The sequence below is a fragment of the Melanotaenia boesemani genome, chromosome 9 (assembly GCF_017639745.1).
Source record: "Melanotaenia boesemani isolate fMelBoe1 chromosome 9, fMelBoe1.pri, whole genome shotgun sequence".
Lineage (NCBI taxonomy): Eukaryota > Metazoa > Chordata > Actinopteri > Atheriniformes > Melanotaeniidae > Melanotaenia > Melanotaenia boesemani.
The window spans coordinates 31,106,226-31,127,396 of NC_055690.1; the positions used below are offsets into that span (position 1 = coordinate 31,106,226).

The 21,171-nt window shown below is 41.5% G+C and overlaps 1 protein-coding gene across 1 annotated transcript in view; it reads right to left on the reverse strand.

Annotated features, from left to right (window-relative positions):
• Positions 1 to 21,171, reverse strand: part of LOC121645511 (eukaryotic translation initiation factor 4 gamma 1-like) — a 51,386-nt gene that overhangs the window by 16,128 nt on the left and 14,087 nt on the right. The window contains exons 5-11 of the mRNA XM_041994004.1: positions 20,798 to 20,830; positions 16,809 to 16,829; positions 16,277 to 16,471; positions 16,072 to 16,174; positions 6,981 to 7,117; positions 1,178 to 1,270; positions 816 to 906 (exon numbers count right to left, since the gene is read on the reverse strand). Of these exons, the coding sequence (XP_041849938.1) occupies positions 816 to 906; positions 1,178 to 1,270; positions 6,981 to 7,117; positions 16,072 to 16,174; positions 16,277 to 16,471; positions 16,809 to 16,829; positions 20,798 to 20,830 (673 nt within the window). The remainder of the gene's footprint in view (positions 1 to 815; positions 907 to 1,177; positions 1,271 to 6,980; positions 7,118 to 16,071; positions 16,175 to 16,276; positions 16,472 to 16,808; positions 16,830 to 20,797; positions 20,831 to 21,171) is intronic.

The following is a 21,171-nucleotide window of genomic DNA, read 5'->3' on the forward strand; positions in this document are numbered from 1 at the left end:
CACATCATTCTCTCAAGTCTTGGCTTTCAGGAGACAAAATATTGGCATTAAACAAACACAAACTATTTACATATTTACACTTTTTCCTCCTGCTGCTTTTTGCTATTAACAGTTATTTCTGCTACTATTTACCTACTATCCTCACAAAACCAACTCCAACTCAGCTGTTTTCTTGTGCCACAAAAACGTCTTCTTGGCTTTATTCCAGCCATAGAGGACCATTATTAATGTTCTTTTCAGACACACATAGAACTTTCTGCTCACTTGTTGATCTTTGGCTGCTCCTGATTGGACATTACCGTCAATTTAAGCTCTCTGATTGGTGGAAAGTTTAACAGGAAATGGCTTCATCATATTTTCCAGATCAAAATAGAGGCCTCTTAGCAACACAGTAGTGATATCAATCATTTTTTATGATTAAAATGTGATAAATAATGGTGTTTTCATGGTTCATTCATTGTGGGTTTACCATACAGAGTCTCTGAATAAACACTAATACATTTTGTGGCTGCATTTTAAACCTCCTGGATGGGATATAAATGCCTGGAAAACTTCTGTAGATCACCTAAAAGTTAAGCTATCCATCACAATTTACCCCACAGAGTTACACACTATTGCTCCTGAGAAATTGCTGATGATGTAAGCGATGACGCTCTTCTACAATATAGTGGAGTTTTAAGGGTTAAGGTTTGATAAACGACAGCTGGTCTGAGCTGCTGCTGAGTGAGAGGTGGAGAACACCGTGGACAGATGAAAACCGAGTTAATCTGGGGTGTTACACCATTTCTGTTTCTGTGATGGTGATAAAGGCTCACCTGGTCTAACCGGAGCTGGTGTAGCAGCAGCTGGGATGCTCTCACCGTTAGCCTGTGGCTCTGCTGAACTTTCTGATCCAGATATAGCTGTCTGTGAAAAAAAAAAACACAAAACACACACTGGTACCACGTATGACCTTACACCTGAGGACAGCACACATTTTTCCATCTGACCAGGAGAAAATAAGCTTCTAGCTAAAAATAATTGTGATTATGATGACTTAGAAAGCTGACAGTCTGCACCTTGGTCAGTATGATGTAAAGCAACTCTAACCAAACAGAAGAAAAACTGACATTAACTGTGTGCTTGTGAGTCTTCTGTGTTATGTAGCTTTGGTTAAAAACATGCTACATCAACTTACCTGTGGTGGGGTGGGGGTGGAGCGACTTCGGCCTCCTGACATAATCTCCTCTGTAATGTCTCGACCTCCTTGGTTAGGGTCTCTTATTGTAATCTGAGGACACGACAGAGAATTACGAAGGAAAATGAGGATTAAAACCAAAACAGGCAAATATAGAGGGAGAAGTAATATTAATGGGAAGATGGCTTCTCATTAAGAAATATCTTCCTTTCTGTGTTCACTTTCTAGTCCTCCTTCATTAAAAATCAACATTAAATCAGTCTGGACATAGAAGCACATGAAAATTCTTCCGAACAAGTGAACATGATGAGAGTTAGACAAGCTGACAGCACGAACCGACCTGAAGCCAAACAGTCACATTCCTCTGCTGGCAAAAGCAGTTGTGAAACTGGCTAACTCTTACAAAAGGAAAAGCACCATTAGGTGTGACAACTGCAGCTTTCTCTGTGTGTACACACACACACACACACACACACACACACAACATCAGGCTGAATGAGTGAAAATCTGTTCCAAGCACATTTTCTAAAGCCACAATACTCTGTCATGAAAACGTTCCGAGTCAGAAAGCTGCTGACGCACAGTCACTGAACAAGGATTAAACTGGAAAAGTGCTACAACACTTCTTTTTTGCTCTGTAACCTACTTTTGAGAATAAGTGCAACAATGTTTGCTCAACACGACTGACCTTTACCTCCTTTGGTTTGTTTGTAACTCTTCTCCAACAGCACTACAAACCCTGGTGGGCCTCTTTCATCCTGGGGCTGGACTAGCCGCTCCAGCTAGCTTTGGTGCTGGACTTCCCACCCCACAAAGCAGGATGGTGGATGGATTTAGAAAGTGGTTTCAGCTCGGTTTTGCTCACATAATTCCCACCCAGAATAAGGCCGGCAGAGCTGGTCAGGGAGCTAAGCTAGCGGCCTGATGACTGTCTCACACGCTGAACAGAACAGGGAAGGAAAAAGGCAGAAAGCGACTGGCCTTGTAAAGCTGTGGTATTGGAATGTGCACCCCCGCCCGCAGTGACTAACAGACAGTTAAAAGGGGTCGGAGGGAGGAGGGGCTTGGTTGGGAAAATGGGAGGGTTTCCAGAAAGAAAAAAAAAGAGAGAGAGAGTTAGCATTATCAAATGAGCTGCAACTTCCAGAAGAAACTCCCCCCTTTTCCTTGGTCTCCCTCTCCTTCTGTCATCCAGCTCAAGCTAAAGTCAGATTCTTTTAGCCTTCTTGGAGCAAAGGAAGAGGAGGGGGAGGAAGGCTCTCTGGTTAGCCCTTCCGGCTGAGAGGGGGGAGGAGACCAGTGGCCACGTGGAGCTGAACTATGTGCTGACATGTCCTTCACCCCCTCCCTCCTGGATTTTCTGTTCCACACAGTGAATCAAAAGAAGAAGAAATTTACTGTTTAACAGCCACAAAGTGGGAAAAAATGTAGCAGCTACATACGGGGCCCCCCTCGCCTTTAATCTGTAAAAAAAAAAAAAGTATAACTCTATATCCAACATATATGCAACAATGTGAAATTTGTGCAGCTTAATCTCAAAGAGCAAGACTGTGAAAACCTGCACAATCTACGTTAGCACAAAGCCTTTCAGCTGAACTACAACCAGCAATCATCAGAACAATGACCCTCTGTTACCAGATAACAGCCACAGATTTTTATCTATATGACAAACTGTGAATTACAAATCAAGATGCAGAGTGGATTACATGTTTGACCCCAATGGTGGAGGATCCAAATGTTAAAAAAAACAATATAATGAATGAGGGGTATAAAACTTCACTGCTGATGTTACGACATCAGATTTCTGAAAAAATGAGCCAAAAACTGTAATAAAACGCGCACCCTGAAGAAGGTGGTGACGATTTGCTCGGTCAGCATTTATCTGGTATTCTATTGGCTGGAGGATGACAGACAGCTCATTCAGCAACCTTAAGAGAGAGGAAAAAATACCCAAGAGAACAAGTATTGAGAGCAGAGAAAGTGTCTCATTGTGAGGAAAAAGAGACCAAGCTGCAGAACAGTTTAACCTGCAACACTAAACTTGAGAAGAGGAGCAGAGTTTTGAAAGGAAGAACGATATATTTGAGAGCAAGAATGTAATTTTTAGTGGGGGAGCAGATGATGTTTGAGCATGAATACAAGAAATCTTGCTCTCAAACCGAATAATTATACTCTTGATTAAAGATAGGGAGATACCCCCATAGGTAGGCTGTCTTAATTCACGAACAACTCCATAGCCCAAGTAGTCTATGCACTCCAAAGTGCATAGAGCCTGCATTGGGACACAGTTATTGACACCATTAGATAGTCCGGGGGACTAGTTTGCTTTCATTGCTCACTTATGTGGATCAAACTGTCTGGACAACGTCACCCAGTTACATGAACTACTCACTACGGGGCAGTATTCTCCGAAACGACCAAGAAGAAAAAACGAAAGATAAAGAAAATCCGGCTCATTCGTTGGCCAGCACCAAAAATGGGTTGTTTACTGCAAGTAAACCATACCATACCAACTTTATTTTTAAAGCACTTTAAAAACAACCACAGCTAAACAAAGTGCTGCACACAAGTAAAATCAAACTATGGAGCAACAATAAATTAATGCTGTTTGGTTTCTGGTTTTACTTTGAAGTTCAAAGCTAATCTGTCCAGTATGAGGCAGCCAGATATCCACCATGTTGATCTTCAACATGTTCTACATCACTTCCCCTCTTTGGTTTGCTTTCACACTGCACCACAGTTTGTCTGCAAATGAACCAAGAACCCTTGTTTTTAAGTGGAGCAGAGTTTGCTTCGCTGGTCTGCATCATAGCGTGAATGACCACTCACACTGCTCCAAACAAAGCGTACTTTCCATGGAAGCAGACCAGTGATGGCTGGCTTAGTTTGGAAGGGTTTCAGCATCCTCACGGTGCATTCACTGCACATCCTAGGTGGGAAGTTGAAAATTTCATTTATGTCAGACAGGAACTAATACATCTGTACCAGTTTTTTGTCTGCTGTTTGAGATCCTGACCAGGTTGTCTAAGGATTTTCCTAGTTGGAAATTCTAATTTCCCACTTGTTTTGAATGAATCTCCACATTACTGAAATAAACACATTAACTTTGGGTAAATAAGAGCAGCGGTTCGTCATGTCCGTCCCCCTGCCCTGCATGTCTTAGACGTGTTCCTACTCCAACACACCTGATTCGGATTAATGAACTTCCTCATTAGGTTCTATGCAAGCCTGTTAACAAGCAATTCCTATAATTCAAGTGCGTTAAAGTAGGGTTACCTCTAAAATATACAGGACACTAGGTTTTGTGGACCGGGATTGAGAACACCTGCTCTAGGGAAATGGTAGCATTGTGGTTACAAAGGTGGGCTTGGGTCTGGAGGACTCCAGGTGCCGAAACATGGCAGCCGACTGCTCTCTAGTACATTAAGAGGTGGGTCAAATGCAGAGCCGGGTTTTCCAACCAAGAAACCCAAAGTAAAAAATAGATTATTATTATAAAAACAGAGTTCTGACATACGATGGGGAACCATTGCCAAGATTCTGGGTTAGGGGTCTGTGATGCCGCCTTTTAACAACCTGGACACAGAGAGATTCACCTAAAGGCCAGATCAGAGCCAACCATTGGTCTACGAGAAGAAAACTAACAGTCAGGTATTTTTTTATTTACTGTACTTCCTGACACATGTTAAAAATGTGTTATTAAGGAGTCACGTTGCTCACTGCACACCTGAAAAACAGACTGATATGAAGAAGGTGGAGGTTACGAGGTGAAAAAGGAGGAGCTCAACACTCCCTCTGGTATTCAAGGCTCTAGAGCTGTTGTTTGAAATTTGCCAATCACTTCTGCAAAACATCTAATTTCTGCTTGAACTGTCAAAACAAACAGTCACTAAACGACCAATTCACGACATCATTGTGCTATATTTCAGATTTTATCAGTAAATTAAGTCAGTTTACCCTTAAGTACACTGTTGGACGTCATTAAAGTAGAACTGGGTTTATGTTCCGTAACAAAATGACCAGGTGATATTGGTCTATTTAGACTAGTAATGCACCGATACCAGTGTTGGTTATTAGTACAATACCATGTACTTGTATTCAGTAGTCATAAAAGTGCTCCGGTACTAACAAAACTGTTACTAATGTGAAAAAACTCATCCTGTCAAACTTAACATGTTAATGCAAAGCGCTTTACCGGGGTCATTTATTCAGAGCTTATGAAGACTTCTCCTTGGAGGTGCTCGACCAGAGGAAGGAATATAAGAAGGTGATATCCTCTGTTTATAAGATGGGACTGAAGCCACTACAGGTTGAGGAACATTCATGAAAGACTAACCAGTGTCTGATGGGGGAATACCACTGCTTCAATAGATGGATGAAGTCATTTATGTGTGTGAAAAGGGGGATGCGGAGCTCTGGGCTGAGAACTCAGCATTTACAGAGCATCCACTCTCACACAGAGCCTCTGAAACTGGAAGCATCAGTTTCAGACAGCAGCCTCTATCGGAGTCCGGTTATCTGTCTAATGTTCATGGTCCAGTCCAACATATAAACTAGCCTCGTTACTGAAGAGGGCCCTGCTCATCAGATGCTGTGATTCTCCACAGTTCAGCCCCGTATTTTTATTATGTCTATTTATTTATGTTTTATTATGTGACCTTGTGTTTTCCAGACTGTCTAATCATGTGGTGGCTGAATGAAATTTCAACAGTTCCAATGAGAAAATATACTTGTTTATTTATTTTATTTGAAATATTTTTGGTGCTCTAGAGGCCTTTATTGGGCAACTGCCCATAAACAAGCCATAAACAACCTTTTTTGTCCTTTTTTTAATATACAACAGTTTCTCATATCAGTAGCTCAGTCGACAAGAACTGATTTTTCTCCTTCAGGAGGGCCTGATGGATGGAGGCTGCTCTCATTTGCTGGCGACACAACTTACATGCAAGGACACATCCAGAAACCGAAGCAGCTTTTTCTATTTTTCCTAGAGTCACACAGCACTGAATTACTTAATCTTTGGACAACCTCATTGCTTCTGCTAAACTTCTGCAGGAAATTTGAGCTCCATCAGTTCAGGTGAAGTCACACAGACGTCAAAGTGCTTTTAATTCTCATCCAGCTTTTCTTGTTCCTTTGGTTCAGAGTCTGTGAAGAACTCTTCAATTTGTGGGAATAAAACTAACTTGATGTATTTTTGCCTCTTCTGACAAGATCAGATGAAAGAAGCATTTTACTGGACTGAGTGAGGCTGACTGGAGGCTGTTATTAAGTTCATACACGTCATCATTAAACACTATAATCAATCCTTTAAAAATCCTGATGAAGTCTGGGGTTGTTCTAGTAAATGCCAAAGATGATTTTGTTTTCCTTCTTGAAGATTTTTCCAGTTTCTGACCTTCAGTTAATTCCAGCCGTAATTATTCAGCCTACACTGCCACCGTCTGATGACACTATGCAGCTCATTTGATCCAGTCATGTTAGCAGCAAATTACAGAAAACTATGATCGTAAACAGGCGGGTTCATCACCAGTCAGCAGAGTGATGAGATGGACAGACTTCTCACACAGATTTAGATGTGGAAATTTCTCATGACTGACCGATAAACAGATCGTATGCAAACAAGGCTGGCAGGGACAGTTTCCATCTTAGAGGAACTTTCCTTTCTACTCAGTTATTTCCATGAGTTCGGCTACTATAAAAATTGTGCTTACTAATTGTTCTTTCTCCTAAGACATTCTAGGAATCCAGTAACAGAACAAACCGGAGCTGGTGCAGATGTTCTGCAGGAAGAGGACTGTACCTGTTTGCGCTCCCGTTTGGTGGGGATGTGTTGGGAAGGCTGAGGTGGTGGTTGCTGTTGTTGGGGGGCCGGGTTCAAAATAACCGGTGCCGGCTGCACAGAGGGGGTGAACTGAGGCTGTGCGGAGTAGTAGGCCCCTGTGGGTGAGACAGAGATGAGAATAGGATTAAACATCTGTCACTTGGAACAAGCAGCAGGATCTGCACAGAGTTGTCACTGATGCTCCGTAAGTCTTTAAAACACAGAAAAGAAAATTAAAGCCGACATAAAAACACAGACGCTGAGAGTTTAAATCCTGTAAAGATATTCAGATGAGTTCATCTTAATAATATTTATTTTATTTAACCTTGGTTTTACCAGGCAGATGCTTGAGATCAAATGATCTATTTTACAAGCACGGCCTGGCCAATGAGGCAGCTATAACACAAACGAAAGGGGGCTACACAGGACAACACATTATACAACACCTAACAATATCAAAACACGCATTAAGAAAACAATAACAAAAAGCATTCGCCAGCTCAGAGCACCTGCACCATATCCCCTATCACCATCTCTGTGATGGGAGTTTTAAACTCTGGGAGGCTTAACAACGGCCTGAAGCTGGATTGTTGTTTAATTCAGTTTCAAGTGAAGGGAGCAGAGGACATGAATGCCTTCTTCCCAAACACGAGTTCTGGACACTGAGGCAGAGAAATAAACCCGAGATCATGAACTGTGTATGAACATAAGGTAAAAGCAAAGGTACAAAGCTTTATAGATGAATGTGTTCCAGTGAAGAAGCCTGTGAGCAGACATGGTCAGCCAGCCAACCTTAGAATGCAGCGCACTGAGATGTGTTTGTGATTTATACTGTAGCATGGTACACAGTATCCAGTGCATGTAATGAGGCTGCACTGGCATTCATGTAAACAACATCTCCAGAGTCCAACAATGGAAAAATGTTACAGCAACAAGCTTTTGTTTTTTTTTTTACAAAATATTTTTAATACTGACTTTTACTGAATAATATGAACATTAAACACTTGTATTTATTGTTTCGAGTTCACAGCACAAACTTCCAGCAGCAGAATAAACATCATTAATCCACAACTAAACAACTTCTTCTTTGAACTATGATCAAATATAATCTGCATCCTTCAGTGGATCCAACCATTTGTCAAAGACGGTAACAGTTATTACCGGTTACCACTGGCCCAGTAAACGGGTTAATCCTTCAGTTTTAAATGTTTAAAGAAAAGAAAGCTACTTCTCAAACTTCACGTAACTTCTGCAGGCTTTTTGTTTGACCTGACCAATGACAGAGATTAAAAACACAGATGTTTGACATTTTAGCTTTTAAATAAGAAAATGAATAAAAATTTTTTAACAAACTGGTGTTTGTCTGATGAGCAACTAACTGCTCCGTGCATCCAGTCTCATTCTTCCTGATCTTGTCATGTGCAATCATGAGCGTCTGCAGCGTTTGCTGTGAACGCAGCAGTTAAGCAGGCAGACAGGACACCTGGACAGGGACAGGGCCCGCCGGCTGACCGTGACGCACCAGTCTGCCTTCATTCAGACACAGATTTTACAACAACTCTATAAATTTATCAAGAAGGATTTTGTCGATGTGACGTAGAGGTGTCTGCAAGACTAAAATTTTTCCTTTCTGGGGGGCCAACTCCTCAGTCAATAATGTCAACAACCCATGCAACCATTCGGTGACATTACCTGGCCTTGATACTGGCCTCAGCGACAGTTCAGAACCAGGCCAGAACAGAGGAATAAGAAAAAATCCTGACCCTGAAGAGGCCTCTTTCAGCCTATCGGCAGTGAGCTCCTGCTCTGCCTCTCTCTGCACGCATTTCAGTCTAACTCACATTACTGAGTCTGCATTGTTGACGAGCAGCAGCGCAGCCTAAATATAGTCAAAAACCTACACAGGGTCAGGGACGAGTGTGTGCAGCAGAAAAAGGGAGGGAAGGCACAGACAGGGAGAAGGGGAGCATTCCTAAAACCAGAGAGCCACACTTTTCTTGGACCTTGTCCCAACACTGGAAATAAGAGAGCTGAAAGCAGAGAAGCGCTCACCTCTCTAAACAGAGACGGCACCTACCCTCAGCGCCCTGCTGCTCTTGAGACCCACGGTTCCCCATGAAGAAGTTCTGCTAAATGCTCCACAGAGGAAGGAGGAGAGGGGGTTTCTCTTCAGCCCCCTCTCTGACTCGTTCCCGTCCTCTCTACAGGTGCCCTCAGAATGACTGCTTTCAGAGTTCAGCCCACCCTCTTGCATCGTGTCCATGCTTTGCTCCTCCCTGTGACCTTCCTCATTCCTCCCTCCCCCACACCTTCCTCTACCCCCAAGGACTGTGCCGCCAGCAGGAAGGCTAAACTGCTGGATGTGAGCGTGATTTGCCTGAACACTCCACAACCTCTGCACAGCAGACAAGTCATCTGATCTGTAATGGTGGAGATATCAGAGCCCACCGTGGCAAATCAGTCTTAAAAATACACACCACAACCTCACCACCGCTGTGTGCACCAGACGGCAACAGTTATGATGCCACAACTTAATTAGCCCTTAAAAAATAAATAATAAAAAAAAACCTCCAAAGATAGGGATCAAGCATCTTGTCTTTATGATCATGTGCCATCAGATGTCATCCCAATCCCACGGTGACCAGTGTGACAGGAATTCTCCCCACAAACACCCAGGAGATCATTTCTGATTCATCAGCAGCAGCAGCTTGGTAATGTTTCAAAAATAAGTGTTTATGAGTGCTAAAAGTATGCAAACCTCCCAGATGGGCAGGTAATGTGAAGATTAAATTACTTTTCAGAAACTGGAACATTAACTACATGTATGTGGGAAACAAAAGTCAACAAATAAACAAACATCTCCTATAAGAGATTCATAAAAACTCAACTCCATCATCCTGTTTGCCAACAAAACAAAGACTTCCGCATTAAAGCTGCGATTCCTGAAGGAAACCATTAGAACATCATGATCCAACTGAGTGGCTCATGCTGGGAACCCACCTGAGCTGAAGCTGCTCTGGACAGACATGTAATCATGAGTCTCATTAATAAATACAGTTTTTTATTCATATATTTATGTCTTGTCTTGTCGGGTTGTGTTGATCTGCTTTTCGGACATGTAAAATCAGATACCGATTCTGGGCATCACTAGAAAAACCAGTTCCAGTGTTGGTTAGGAGCCAGAGCCCAACCAAGAACCAGTTCTTTTTGTTTCAACCTCCAAAGCTCAGATTGCAGCACTGAGCTGGAACCAACTCTGCTGGATTAGAGCAAAGAACCACTTATGTCAGGTGCTGGGGGCAGGATTATGGAGACCACTACCCCTGCTGATCGCTTAGACCTCCATGTCCAAAATCCCGAATCCCCCACCCCACTCGATCTCAAGAGTGGAATGACACTGATAAAAACCCGATGAGACTTCTGATAGACTCTGATCCACAGTTGAAATGTGTTTTTTGTTGGTTTGAAATTGTGAACGGTACACATAAGTCATCATTATCATCTCAAGGCACTCTACAAAAAAAAGAAAATCAATTCAAGCCATTTCATTGCGATCCCATTTATTTATTGCAGCAAAAGTTCACAAACATCAGCTGTTGTTATCAGCTGACCGGCTGACTGGTAAATTTTAAGACATCAGTTTGCAGGAAAAACAAACTAAATTGTTGTTTCTGTGAAGATAAGTCTCCCTGCTCTATGGTCCTTTACAGAAACTGAAAATACACTGAATGGTCAGATATTTTAGAGGAGACATGGTGACATAGTTCTCTGGCTGTGGAAAGACAAACCAGTTCTTAGCTAGAATCGGGAACCAGCTCTAACACTGGCCCTGAACCAGAACTGGATCCACTTTGGAGAAAAATCCCTATTTAAAGGACTCCAACATGTCAGAACTGCTGTATGCTGCCTTCGTGTCTTCGGTCTTAGTGTGAAACCCTGGATTCAGGAACTCTCCAAGTAGCATCATGTAATGGGTTGACTCAGTTTAAATCAGCTCTACTCCCACTGACAGTAAACTCACTGCTGCATTTCAGTCAGCTTCACAGAAACTCTGCAAACTCAGATGCAGTGTATGCACAGGCATTGCTCACATACACTGTCCATAGTTCATAGAGTGAAGTGCAGAGATCAGGATATGATGTCTGCCATATGATGGGGTTGCGTTTTTACAGGTCTGCATTCAGGCAACAGTTTTTCAGTTTAACAAAGACAACACATTGTTGAAATGCCTGCGTGAAGGGGTCAGCAGGTTTGCTACAGGCCATCGGTTTGTGAGCTGCATCGACACACCGCCACCACTAGATGGAGCCATAACACAGTAGCTACTGTTTACAAAAGGCTGGTGTAGGCTGAAGGTGTGAGGAGAATTAATAATGGGATATTTAAAAAAAAAAAAGTGCAATAAGCTGGTTGCATGAGTGTGGACATCCTTAAACTAATACTAATTAGTAATAAGGAGTACCCAGTCTACTTGGGTAGGAGTTCCACTTTTTTTTCCAAACTCACTACAAATCTGTCAGAATGTGACAGATATCTCTTATGCACAGCCGTCTCCAGGTCACCCTACAGATACTTTGATAGATTTTATCTATTTTAACATGATGATCAGGCCCATCAGCTGTTGCTGCATCTGTTTATGCTGAGTAACAGGCTGGTTGCTCCATCAGTGGATCAATGTGTTATGATTCATATGTACTGCTCATCACTAACACCAACACAAATCTATTTTTATTCTAACTTTGACAATGTCCTCATATGTCAACAGCTCTCCTATACAGTCCCCCAGTAGATCCGCTGTGGGCTGCACACACTGAGAAATGTCCCACCTTCCTTTGGTTTGATTTGCTTCTACAATGCTTTACTTTACTGAAGTGGCCTAAAGCACCTGAACAACATCATGCAGTTACAGCTGCTTGCTGTGGGATATATTCTTTTAAACAACCATTGACCAAGATCAACAACAAAAAAAAGACAGGAAAAAGAATAAAATCCAGCTCCTTTATTGCCCCTGACAAAATTTTCAGTTTCTGCTTCTACTTCAGTCTTCAAACCTAATACTGTTTTCACCAGAACCCTTCCAGCATGAGCAGCACGACAGCGAGCTATCCACCATGCTGTGCTACGATGCGCTCTGTGTGACTGCCTCTCTATTTAGTTCACTGGATGGTCCGCACCAGGGTTCACTTGTTAATGAATGAACTTGTCAAGTGAACCAGAGTTTGCTTCTTAGATCCGCAGAGTGAATACACCTACAACCCACAGAGATCAAAGGATTGACAGTCAACATCGTAGCATCACACCACGCCTGCCTGACTGGGGGGTGAAAACTAATGGAGGCATGAGGAAGTTGTAATAAATATCAGATATGTGGTTTTAATGTTCTGGCTGAGCAGTGTAATGAGTAAATGAAGACATAAGAGGTGATGCACTAAACAAATATCCACTCAAGTTAAATATTAAAATAATCCTGAAACACATCATGAAGACAGAAAAATAAAGCCAACAGGAGTCCACTGATGATTGACTCTTTGGACAATAAGAAACAACATGGGCTTTAGGGTTTCAGGGTTTCCCCACACACAGACCAATCTGTGGCGTGGCGCCACATATTTCCCCCACAACACCATTTTGAAATAAAAAAATGAAGGCTGTCAAATATACGGCGCTAACTTATTTAATTGCGTTAACATTTTTGATTTATGTAACGCATGAATGGCATGACAGGCCCTTTACATCTGTCATTTCTCTGTTATGACGGTGGGACATGGAGATGAAACAAGATGAGCTGGCTGGCTATGGATGGATTTGAGTATAAAAAGAACACTGATGGAGTGTTTTAAGGAAAACTGTGCAGCGCTCTGCCTCCTCCTCTCACCCCCCCTGTCCTGTTGTTCCGTGATTGGCTGTCCTTGATCAGCCAATCAGGTCGCAAGTACCGTCTCTCTTGTTGCATCGTTTAGCAGATAAGGAGGAAACCAGCGGTTGACAGTTCACACCAGCACATATTTACTCCAAAGTGTTGTTTTTGTCAGGACCTTCAAAGTAGCTGACAGGTGGTAGAAAGGATTTATATTTCAGAGAAGCAGGGGAGTATCTAGAAAAGTTTTAATAAGTGGCCAAAGCAGGGGCACTGACCAGGAAAAGGGGGGCATAAATGAGACATCTTTTTTAGCTTTAGATTTTATAAAATGTCATCTAATATTAAAAAAGAAAAACAGTTTATATATGATATGTTTTTATCAACAGTTGTTTAATTTGGGTAGTACAGCTGTAGGATTTTTGTCACTGTTGCACAAACACTGATAAAAAGAAAAATGTGTTTTTAGGTTGCATTTTAGATTTTTTATCCTGATAATCAGTTTTATCAGAGTTTCGACAGATATTAATATGGAGATGGTTGGTGTGGTGGAAGCATCTTAATTCTCTCTTCTTTTAAAGAACTTACTCAAAAGAATTAAGGTGGAGCTGATTAATTTCAAATGCTTCTTGTAGCTTTAAAATTCTCTCAGCAGGTGACTCTGAAGAACAAAAGATAAGCAGACAGGTGTATATTTCATATGGCTGCTCAGAACATGTGTGTTTGAACGCTGTCCGCTGCACACACTTTACATATAGCCCAAAAACCGACTCCACTTAGGCTAAAATTGGGTTTTTACTTTACGGTTTCTGCCTTTCTTTTGAGGCTAAAAAGAAACTGGGGGCTCCTACTTTGATGTCAATGCTTGACTATGATGATGCCATTTATATGAATGCTTCCTCTACACTGTGTGCAGAATTATTAGGCAAATGAGTATTTTGACCACATCATCCTCTTTATGCATGTTGTCCTACTCCAACCGGTACAGGCTTGAAAGCCTACTACCAACTAAGCATATCAGGTGATGTGCATCTCTGTAATGAGAAGGGGTGTGGTCTAATGACATCAACACCCTATATCAGGTGTGCATAATTATTAGGCAACTTCCATTCCTTTGGCAAAATGGGTCAGAAGAGAGATTTGACGGACTCTGAAAAGTCAAAACTAGTGAGATGTCTTGCAGAGGGATGCAGCACTCTTAAAATTGCCAAGCTTTTGAGGCGTGATCATCGAACAATCAAGCGTTTCATTCAAAATAGTCAACAGGGTCGCAAGAAGCGTGTTGAAAAAACAAGGCGCAAAATAACTGCCCATGAACTGAGAAAAATCAAGCGTGAAGCTGCCAAGATGCCATTGGCCACCAGTTTTGCCATATTTCAGAGCTGCAACATCACTGGAGTGCCAAGAAGCACAAGGTGTGCAATACTCAGGGACATGGCCAAGGTAAGGAAGGCTGAAAAACGACCACCACTGAACAAGACACACAAGATAAAACGTCAAGACTGGGCCAAGAAATATCACAAGACTGATTTTTCTAAGGTTTTATGGACTGATGAAATGAGAGTGAGTCTTGATGGGCCAGATGGATGGGCCCGTGGCTGGATCAGTACAGGGCAGAGAGCTCCACTCCGACTCACACGCCAGCAAGGTGGAGGTGGGGTACTGGTATGGGCTGGTATCATCAAAGATGAGCTTGTGGGACCTTTTCAGGTTGAGGATGAAGTCAAGCTCAACTCCCAGTCCTACTGCCAGTTTCTGGAAGACACCTTCTTCAAGCAGTAGTACAGGAAGAAGTCAGCATCGTTCAAGAAAAACATGATTTTCATGCAGGACAATGCTCCATCACACGCATCCAAGTACTCCACTGCGTGGCTGGCCAGAAAAGGTCTAAAAGAAGAAAAAATAATGACATGGCCTCCTTGTTCACCTGATCTTAACCCCATAGAGAACCTGTGGTCCCTCATCAAATGTGAGATCTACAGGGAGGGAAAACAGTACACCTCTCTGAACAGTGTCTGGGAGGCTGTGGTTGCTGCTGCACGCAATGTTGATCGTGAACAGATAAAGACACTGACAGAATCTATGGATGGCAGGCTTTTGAGTGTCCTCGCAAAGAAAGTGGTTATACTGGTCACTGATTTGTTTTTGTTTTGTTTTTGAATGCCAGAAATGTATATTTGTAAATTTTGAGTTGTTATATTAGTTTCCCTGGTGAAAATAAATAAGTGAAATGGGTATATATTTGGTTTTTTGTTAAGTTGCCTAATAATTATGCACAGTAATAGTCACCTGCACACACAGAAATATCCTCCTAAGATACTAAAACTAAAAAAGCCCCACTCCAACTTCCAAAAATATTCAGCTTTGATATTTATGAGTCTTTTGTGTTCATTGCGAACATAGTTGTTGTTCAATAATAAAATTAATCCTCAAAAATACAACTTGCCTAATAATTCTGCACACACTGTAAATGCTTGCATGTCCTTGATACAGTTAACCATAGTGCTCTGAGGTTCATCACAAACTACAAAGCCCTTACCCATCGCTGTTCTTGTATGCACGTGTTGGTTGGTAATCTTGTTTGTTAAAAGACAGAAGCATTGGTTTGTTCTATTTTACAAGTTTCTCTTGGATCTGCCTCCCATATACCTTCAATTATACTTATCCTGTGTAAACCCCTCTTGTTTGTGTCGTACTTAACTCCTAAGGTCAGAACAGAGCATGAGAAGTCTTTTAAATGCTGCTTCAGCTGCCTGGAATGACCTGGAAAAGGACCTTGAATTGAAGGAGCTGGTCTCACTACCTGCTTTTAAAGATATCTAAATGTATGGTTAAATGGTAAATCAGAGCGTAGTTGCATTATTTAATGTGTTGTAGATTTATTGGTACTTTTTAGCTGTGAGTGTTTGTTTTGTTAACTATGTTGTGTGTATGTTTTTAGTGTTGTAAATAGATGTAATTTCTCCTGTGTTGCTGCTATAATGGCCAGGAGACTCTTGTAAAAGACATTTTTAATCTCAATGAGTAGAGAAACTTTCAGCATCTTTCTGTTCAGCTTCAATTCACCTTCCTTTTAGCTCAAAGTCCAGTCTAAACTCTGAGCTTTAGATGCTATGACTGGGTTTTAGAACTGGTTTGTTGGGAGTTATCAGGTTAAAAACCTGCTGGGTGTCTTTCTGTGTGTAAGGTGAGGCCCCAGGTAGAGCCCCTTACCATAAGTACCATATTCAGCAGGGCTGGTGCCTGGGTAGAAGCTGGGGGTGCCTGCTGGGACCGGGTACTGCTGGGGTGTGGTCACATAGGTTGGAGATCGGTACTAAGGAACAAGAAGAAAAGAGATAGAAAGAAAGACATCATCTTTACAAAAAGAAAGTAAACATATGGAATATGATCTGTTTTACATTGGGATGGCCTCAACCTGTCCTGGAATGAAATAGGCAGGTCCCTGTGGTGAGCTGGGGAAGGACGACAGTTGCTGGGGGATCATCATCATCTGGGATCCAGGGCCTGCCTGGTAAACATGGGTCGGCGTCACTGGCCGAGGAGCACTGCTGGGTGGGATGCCCCGAGGCCCGCTGCTGGGAGGCAAGCTGGCCCTGTTTGTGTAGTAGGGCTGAAGGAAAGAGAAGAAGGGTGGAAGATAGATTTTTCCAAAATCTTGGACCAGTTAAACCAACTTGTCCAGCTAGTCTCAGTGCTCTCCCTGAATGTGTGGCTGGACTCCAACTGCAAACATATTGGCCCCGCCTGTCAGCAGAGATAAAACAGCTAATGCTGCTTCATTTAGAGCCTCCTCATTGACATTCTGCTGCCGGCCTGGGGGCTAACCACCACAGCCAGCCCGCAAACAACAACGCTGCCAACTATCAAACACACATACAACATCCTCAGGATTAGAGGAGAAAAAAAAGTCAAAGGGACAAGAGAAAGAAAAAGAAAACAAGAGTTACCTGCAGAGACCTGAAACTTCCCTTCAGCAGCATAAACACAGATCACACACAGAGAGAAGAGGAGGGAGGGAAGTGAAGGGTTGAGAAAGAAAACACCACAATCAGTTAGAGCAGAGCTCCCAGAATGCATCTGTTCTGAGCTTAGCCAAGCAGTGAATTATCAGGCAGCATGCAGGAAGTCTCTGAATTCACTAACTTGGTCTTAGAGAAGTTTCACACCCAGGCTGGGACTGACCTTCATTTCTTAATAAGAAGTTTTAATAAACTGTTGTTCACACACTGTGATCAGAAGCTCTTTTCATTAAAGAGGAACATGTCGCACAGGATTTAAATACTTAAATACCAAAAACTGAGCACAGTAAACACAATATGAGAAAATGATTGCATGATATAACGTTCAGCATTATTATAGGAATATCTCTATTTGAAGCTTAATATACAAAAATGTTTACCTGTAAAAAATTAGCTGTAGTATAATAATAATAATAGTAGTAATAATAATAATAATAATAATAATAATAATAATAATAATATATTATTATTATTACTACAACCCCAAATCCAAAAAAGTTGGGACGCTCATTCAAATCAAATCAAACTTTATTTATATAGCACCTTTCATACATAAAAATAGCAACTCAAGGTGCTTTACAGAGAGTAAAATCCCCCAGAACCCCAACCCAAGAGCAGCAAGCCCCCCCCCCCGTGGGTAGCCGTGGGTTTTTGTTTTTACTCTGGGAACAGTTAAAAGGCCAGTACCAGAGGACCTGAGGGGTCTAGTGGGCTCACAAGATAAAAGCAAATCAGATAAATAAGGTGGGCTAAGACCATTAAGAGACTTAAAAACCAATAAAAGAATCTTAAAATCAATTCTGAAGCTGACGGGGAGCCAGTGCAGAGACTTTAAAATTGGTGTCATGTGGGCCCTCTTTCTGGTCTTTGCCAACAGACGTGCAGCTGCGTTCTGTACAAGCTGCAGCTGGTTCAGGTACTTCTTTGGAAGACCAGAAAGAAGAGCATTGCCGTAATCTAATCTTGATGTGATAAAAGCATGAATAAGTGTCTCTGCACTGGCTCGAGAGAGAAACGGCCTGATGCGGGAGATGTTCTTTAGATGATAAAAAGCAGTCTTAGTTATGTTTTTAATATGCGGCTCAAAACTGAGATCTGCATCTAAAATCACTCCCAGGTTTTTTACTTGATTAAAATGGTTGAGTGCTACTGTTTTCAGTTTGGCCTCCAGTTTCTCTCTCTCAGCTTCAGGTCCAATCATTAAAACTTCTGTTTTGTCCTGGTTGAGCTGCAGGAAGTTTCCTGCAATCCACCCTCTGATATCTAAAATACAATCTAATAAGGCATCAATGGGCCCATGCTCATCAGGAGTCACGGCAACATATAACTATGTGTCATCAGCATAGCTGTGGAAATTTATGCCGTGTCTCCTGATGACATCACCAAAAGGAAGCATGTAAAGATTAAAAATGGTGGGGCCTAAAACTGAGCCTTGGGGTACACCACAGGTCAGTCTATAGCTCTTGGACGAAGATTCATTCATGCTAACAAAGAACTCTCTATCTGTTAGATAGGATTTAAACCAGTTAAAAACAGTACCAGTGAGGCCAACCATGTCGTGGAGTATGTTTTAAAGAATAGTGTGGTCAACTGTGTCAAAGGCTGTGCTGAGGTCAAGCAACACTAAGACAGAGTTTTTTCATGTCAGTATTGAGCCTAAGGTCATTCACAACCTTGACCAGTGCCGTCTCAGTGCTGTGATTGGTCCTAAAACCGGACTAAAACTTCTCAAAGCTATTGTGTGAGATTAAAAAATAATTTAACTGATAATAAACAGATTTCTCTAAAATTTTGCTTAAAAACGACAGGCTGGATACTGGTCTGTAGTTGTTGAGGACTGAGGCATCTAAATTGCTCTTCTTCAGAACAGGGGTCACCACGGCTGTCTTTAGGGAGGAAGGGAGGACGCCCGTCTGGAGAGAGCAACTCACAATGCTCAGTAAATCCTCCTCACAAGAGCCATAGACAGTTTTAAAAAAGGCAGTAGGGATGGGATCTAAAAAACAAGTTGCTGTGAAACAACATCCCTAAGCATTGCAGCATCAACCAGGGCAAAACTCTCCAGTGTTTCCTCACAAGTAAACAAAGCCGCAGACTGTTTAAAATCTACATTGTGATGTTTACGCAGGTCAGATCTGATTTTCTCTATTTTTAGCTCATTAGCTCATTTTGATGGCAGCAACACATCTGTATAAAGTTGGAATGATATAGAATAGAGTCATATGGCAGCTAAATAGGTTAATTGGCAAAGACTCAGTTATATGACCACATATAAAAGGAGCATTTCAGAGAGGCAGAGACTCTCAGATGTAAAGATGAAACATCACCGGCTACGGGGGGCCGGGCCAGACAACCAGCTGGGAGCCTGGGGTGGTGCTAATGACTTGAACCACTTCTTTCAGAGGTTTGGCTCACTAGACCGACTACTGCAGATTGGATAGGAATAGTACAAGAAATCCATGATAATAAAATAATAAGCTTTTCTCTAAGACACCTAAAAGCTAAATGTGATAAATATTGGTCAAAACTGGATTTCTTTTTGGATCAGAGAAGACTCTGCTCTTTGTCTTTGTAAAGATGAACCCATCTCCCTGTTCATCACATAATACTAATTTCTCTGGACTCTGAACCCAGTAAGAAGTTTGGATGTTGAACTCACGGATCAGTAGGTCAGACATACAAAATTTCGCGAAATAAAAAAAAGGATGAAGTAGAAAGACATGAAAAGACTAAATTTAAAAAGAAAAATAAGAACATGAAAGGGTACCACACTCCGGCCCTGAGATTAAGCTTAACCCTCTCGCCCTACTATAGCAGCAGTCTCACTTCATATGATAATGGAAGACGAGGATATTGTGGATGCTCCGGCTTCACACAAGTCGGTCGTGTGGACTCATTTTGGCTTCCCAACCAAGACAGACGACAACGGTGTGAAAAATGTGGATCGAACAAAAACGAGCTGCAATATATGTGGCCTTACACACAGTCCAGCACAACTAGCATGACGTAGCATTCACAACGTCATCATAAGGAGAAGCTAGTAATACAACATTTAACTTTTATATTTTATATAGAAGATAAGAGGATGGCAAAATGTTTGCTTGTTGCATATAAGACTGAACAACAAAAAGATAAAGGTTTTTTTATATTTTACTTGGAGCCAAAAGCATAAAAACATCTTTAACACTAAAGGTTTTACGTAAATTTCATTTATGGTTAAGAAGCGATAATAAAAAATAACCAGTGAGCTGATAAATTGATATTAGTTTTCATTCTTTCTTTATTTGTAGAGCAAAACCCATACACTGTCCAATTTTGGCTGTCAATTTGCTTTTCATCAAATTCATTATGCTCATCAGATAATTTTCTTCCATTTTAGTTTCATATTATATTTCGTATCGTGAGCCCTACATCGTATTTTGTATAGTTTTGTAAGCCAAGCATTTCGTTGCACCTGACATGTTGACTGTGAAAGACAAATCACAAATTAAAAGTGTCCCTTTTCTTCATTGCTCCGACTTGTTTCACTGAATCTTTTCTGTCTCAGCTACATGACCGTATTTTTTCGTATGTCTATCATCTTCTTTTAGGTTACTGTGAAAACAATAAAAACAAAGATTTAAAAAGAAATGTTAAAATGCCTCAGTTTCAATCTGATATGTTGTGTTCTATTGGGAATAAAATATGGGTTGATGTTTATAATTCCATTTTACACAGCGTCCCAACTTTTTTGGAATTTGGTGTAAAAAGTGAGATTTCATTTAATCTCCAGCTTGAGGAAAATGATGCTCAAGTTTAGTTGTTTTGTTCCACCACTACCTTCAGTCTTCCAGCCTTCTCCAGTTCTTCCTAACATGCAATAAAGGATAGAAAACCCACTCTCACCAACTCATGTTAGTCAGCAGTGCTGTTAGTACCTGTTGGTGTATGGGTCGGGGCCCTGGGGCAAACTAGAGGAGGAGGCAGACAGGACAAAGGTTAAAGACAAAAGAAAAAGGTTCGCGCATCACTCTCTGCTTCCAACTTTCTTCACCCCTGCACCAGAAGTCAGTTAATGAAAAATACTTACACCACAATGTACTTACTATGCTAGCCCTGCCCATCAATAAAACCCTGAACAAAGCAGGATAAATGAAGCTGTTCAAGAGTTTAGACCATCCAGATAAAGTACCTGAGCATGATGCACACTGAGCTCACAACAACAGTAAAAATGGTGCAAAGATGCCAAGAAGTTATCAGAAACACACAGTCTAAGACACTCTGAGATTCAAGTCTTTTCTTTACTGCATTT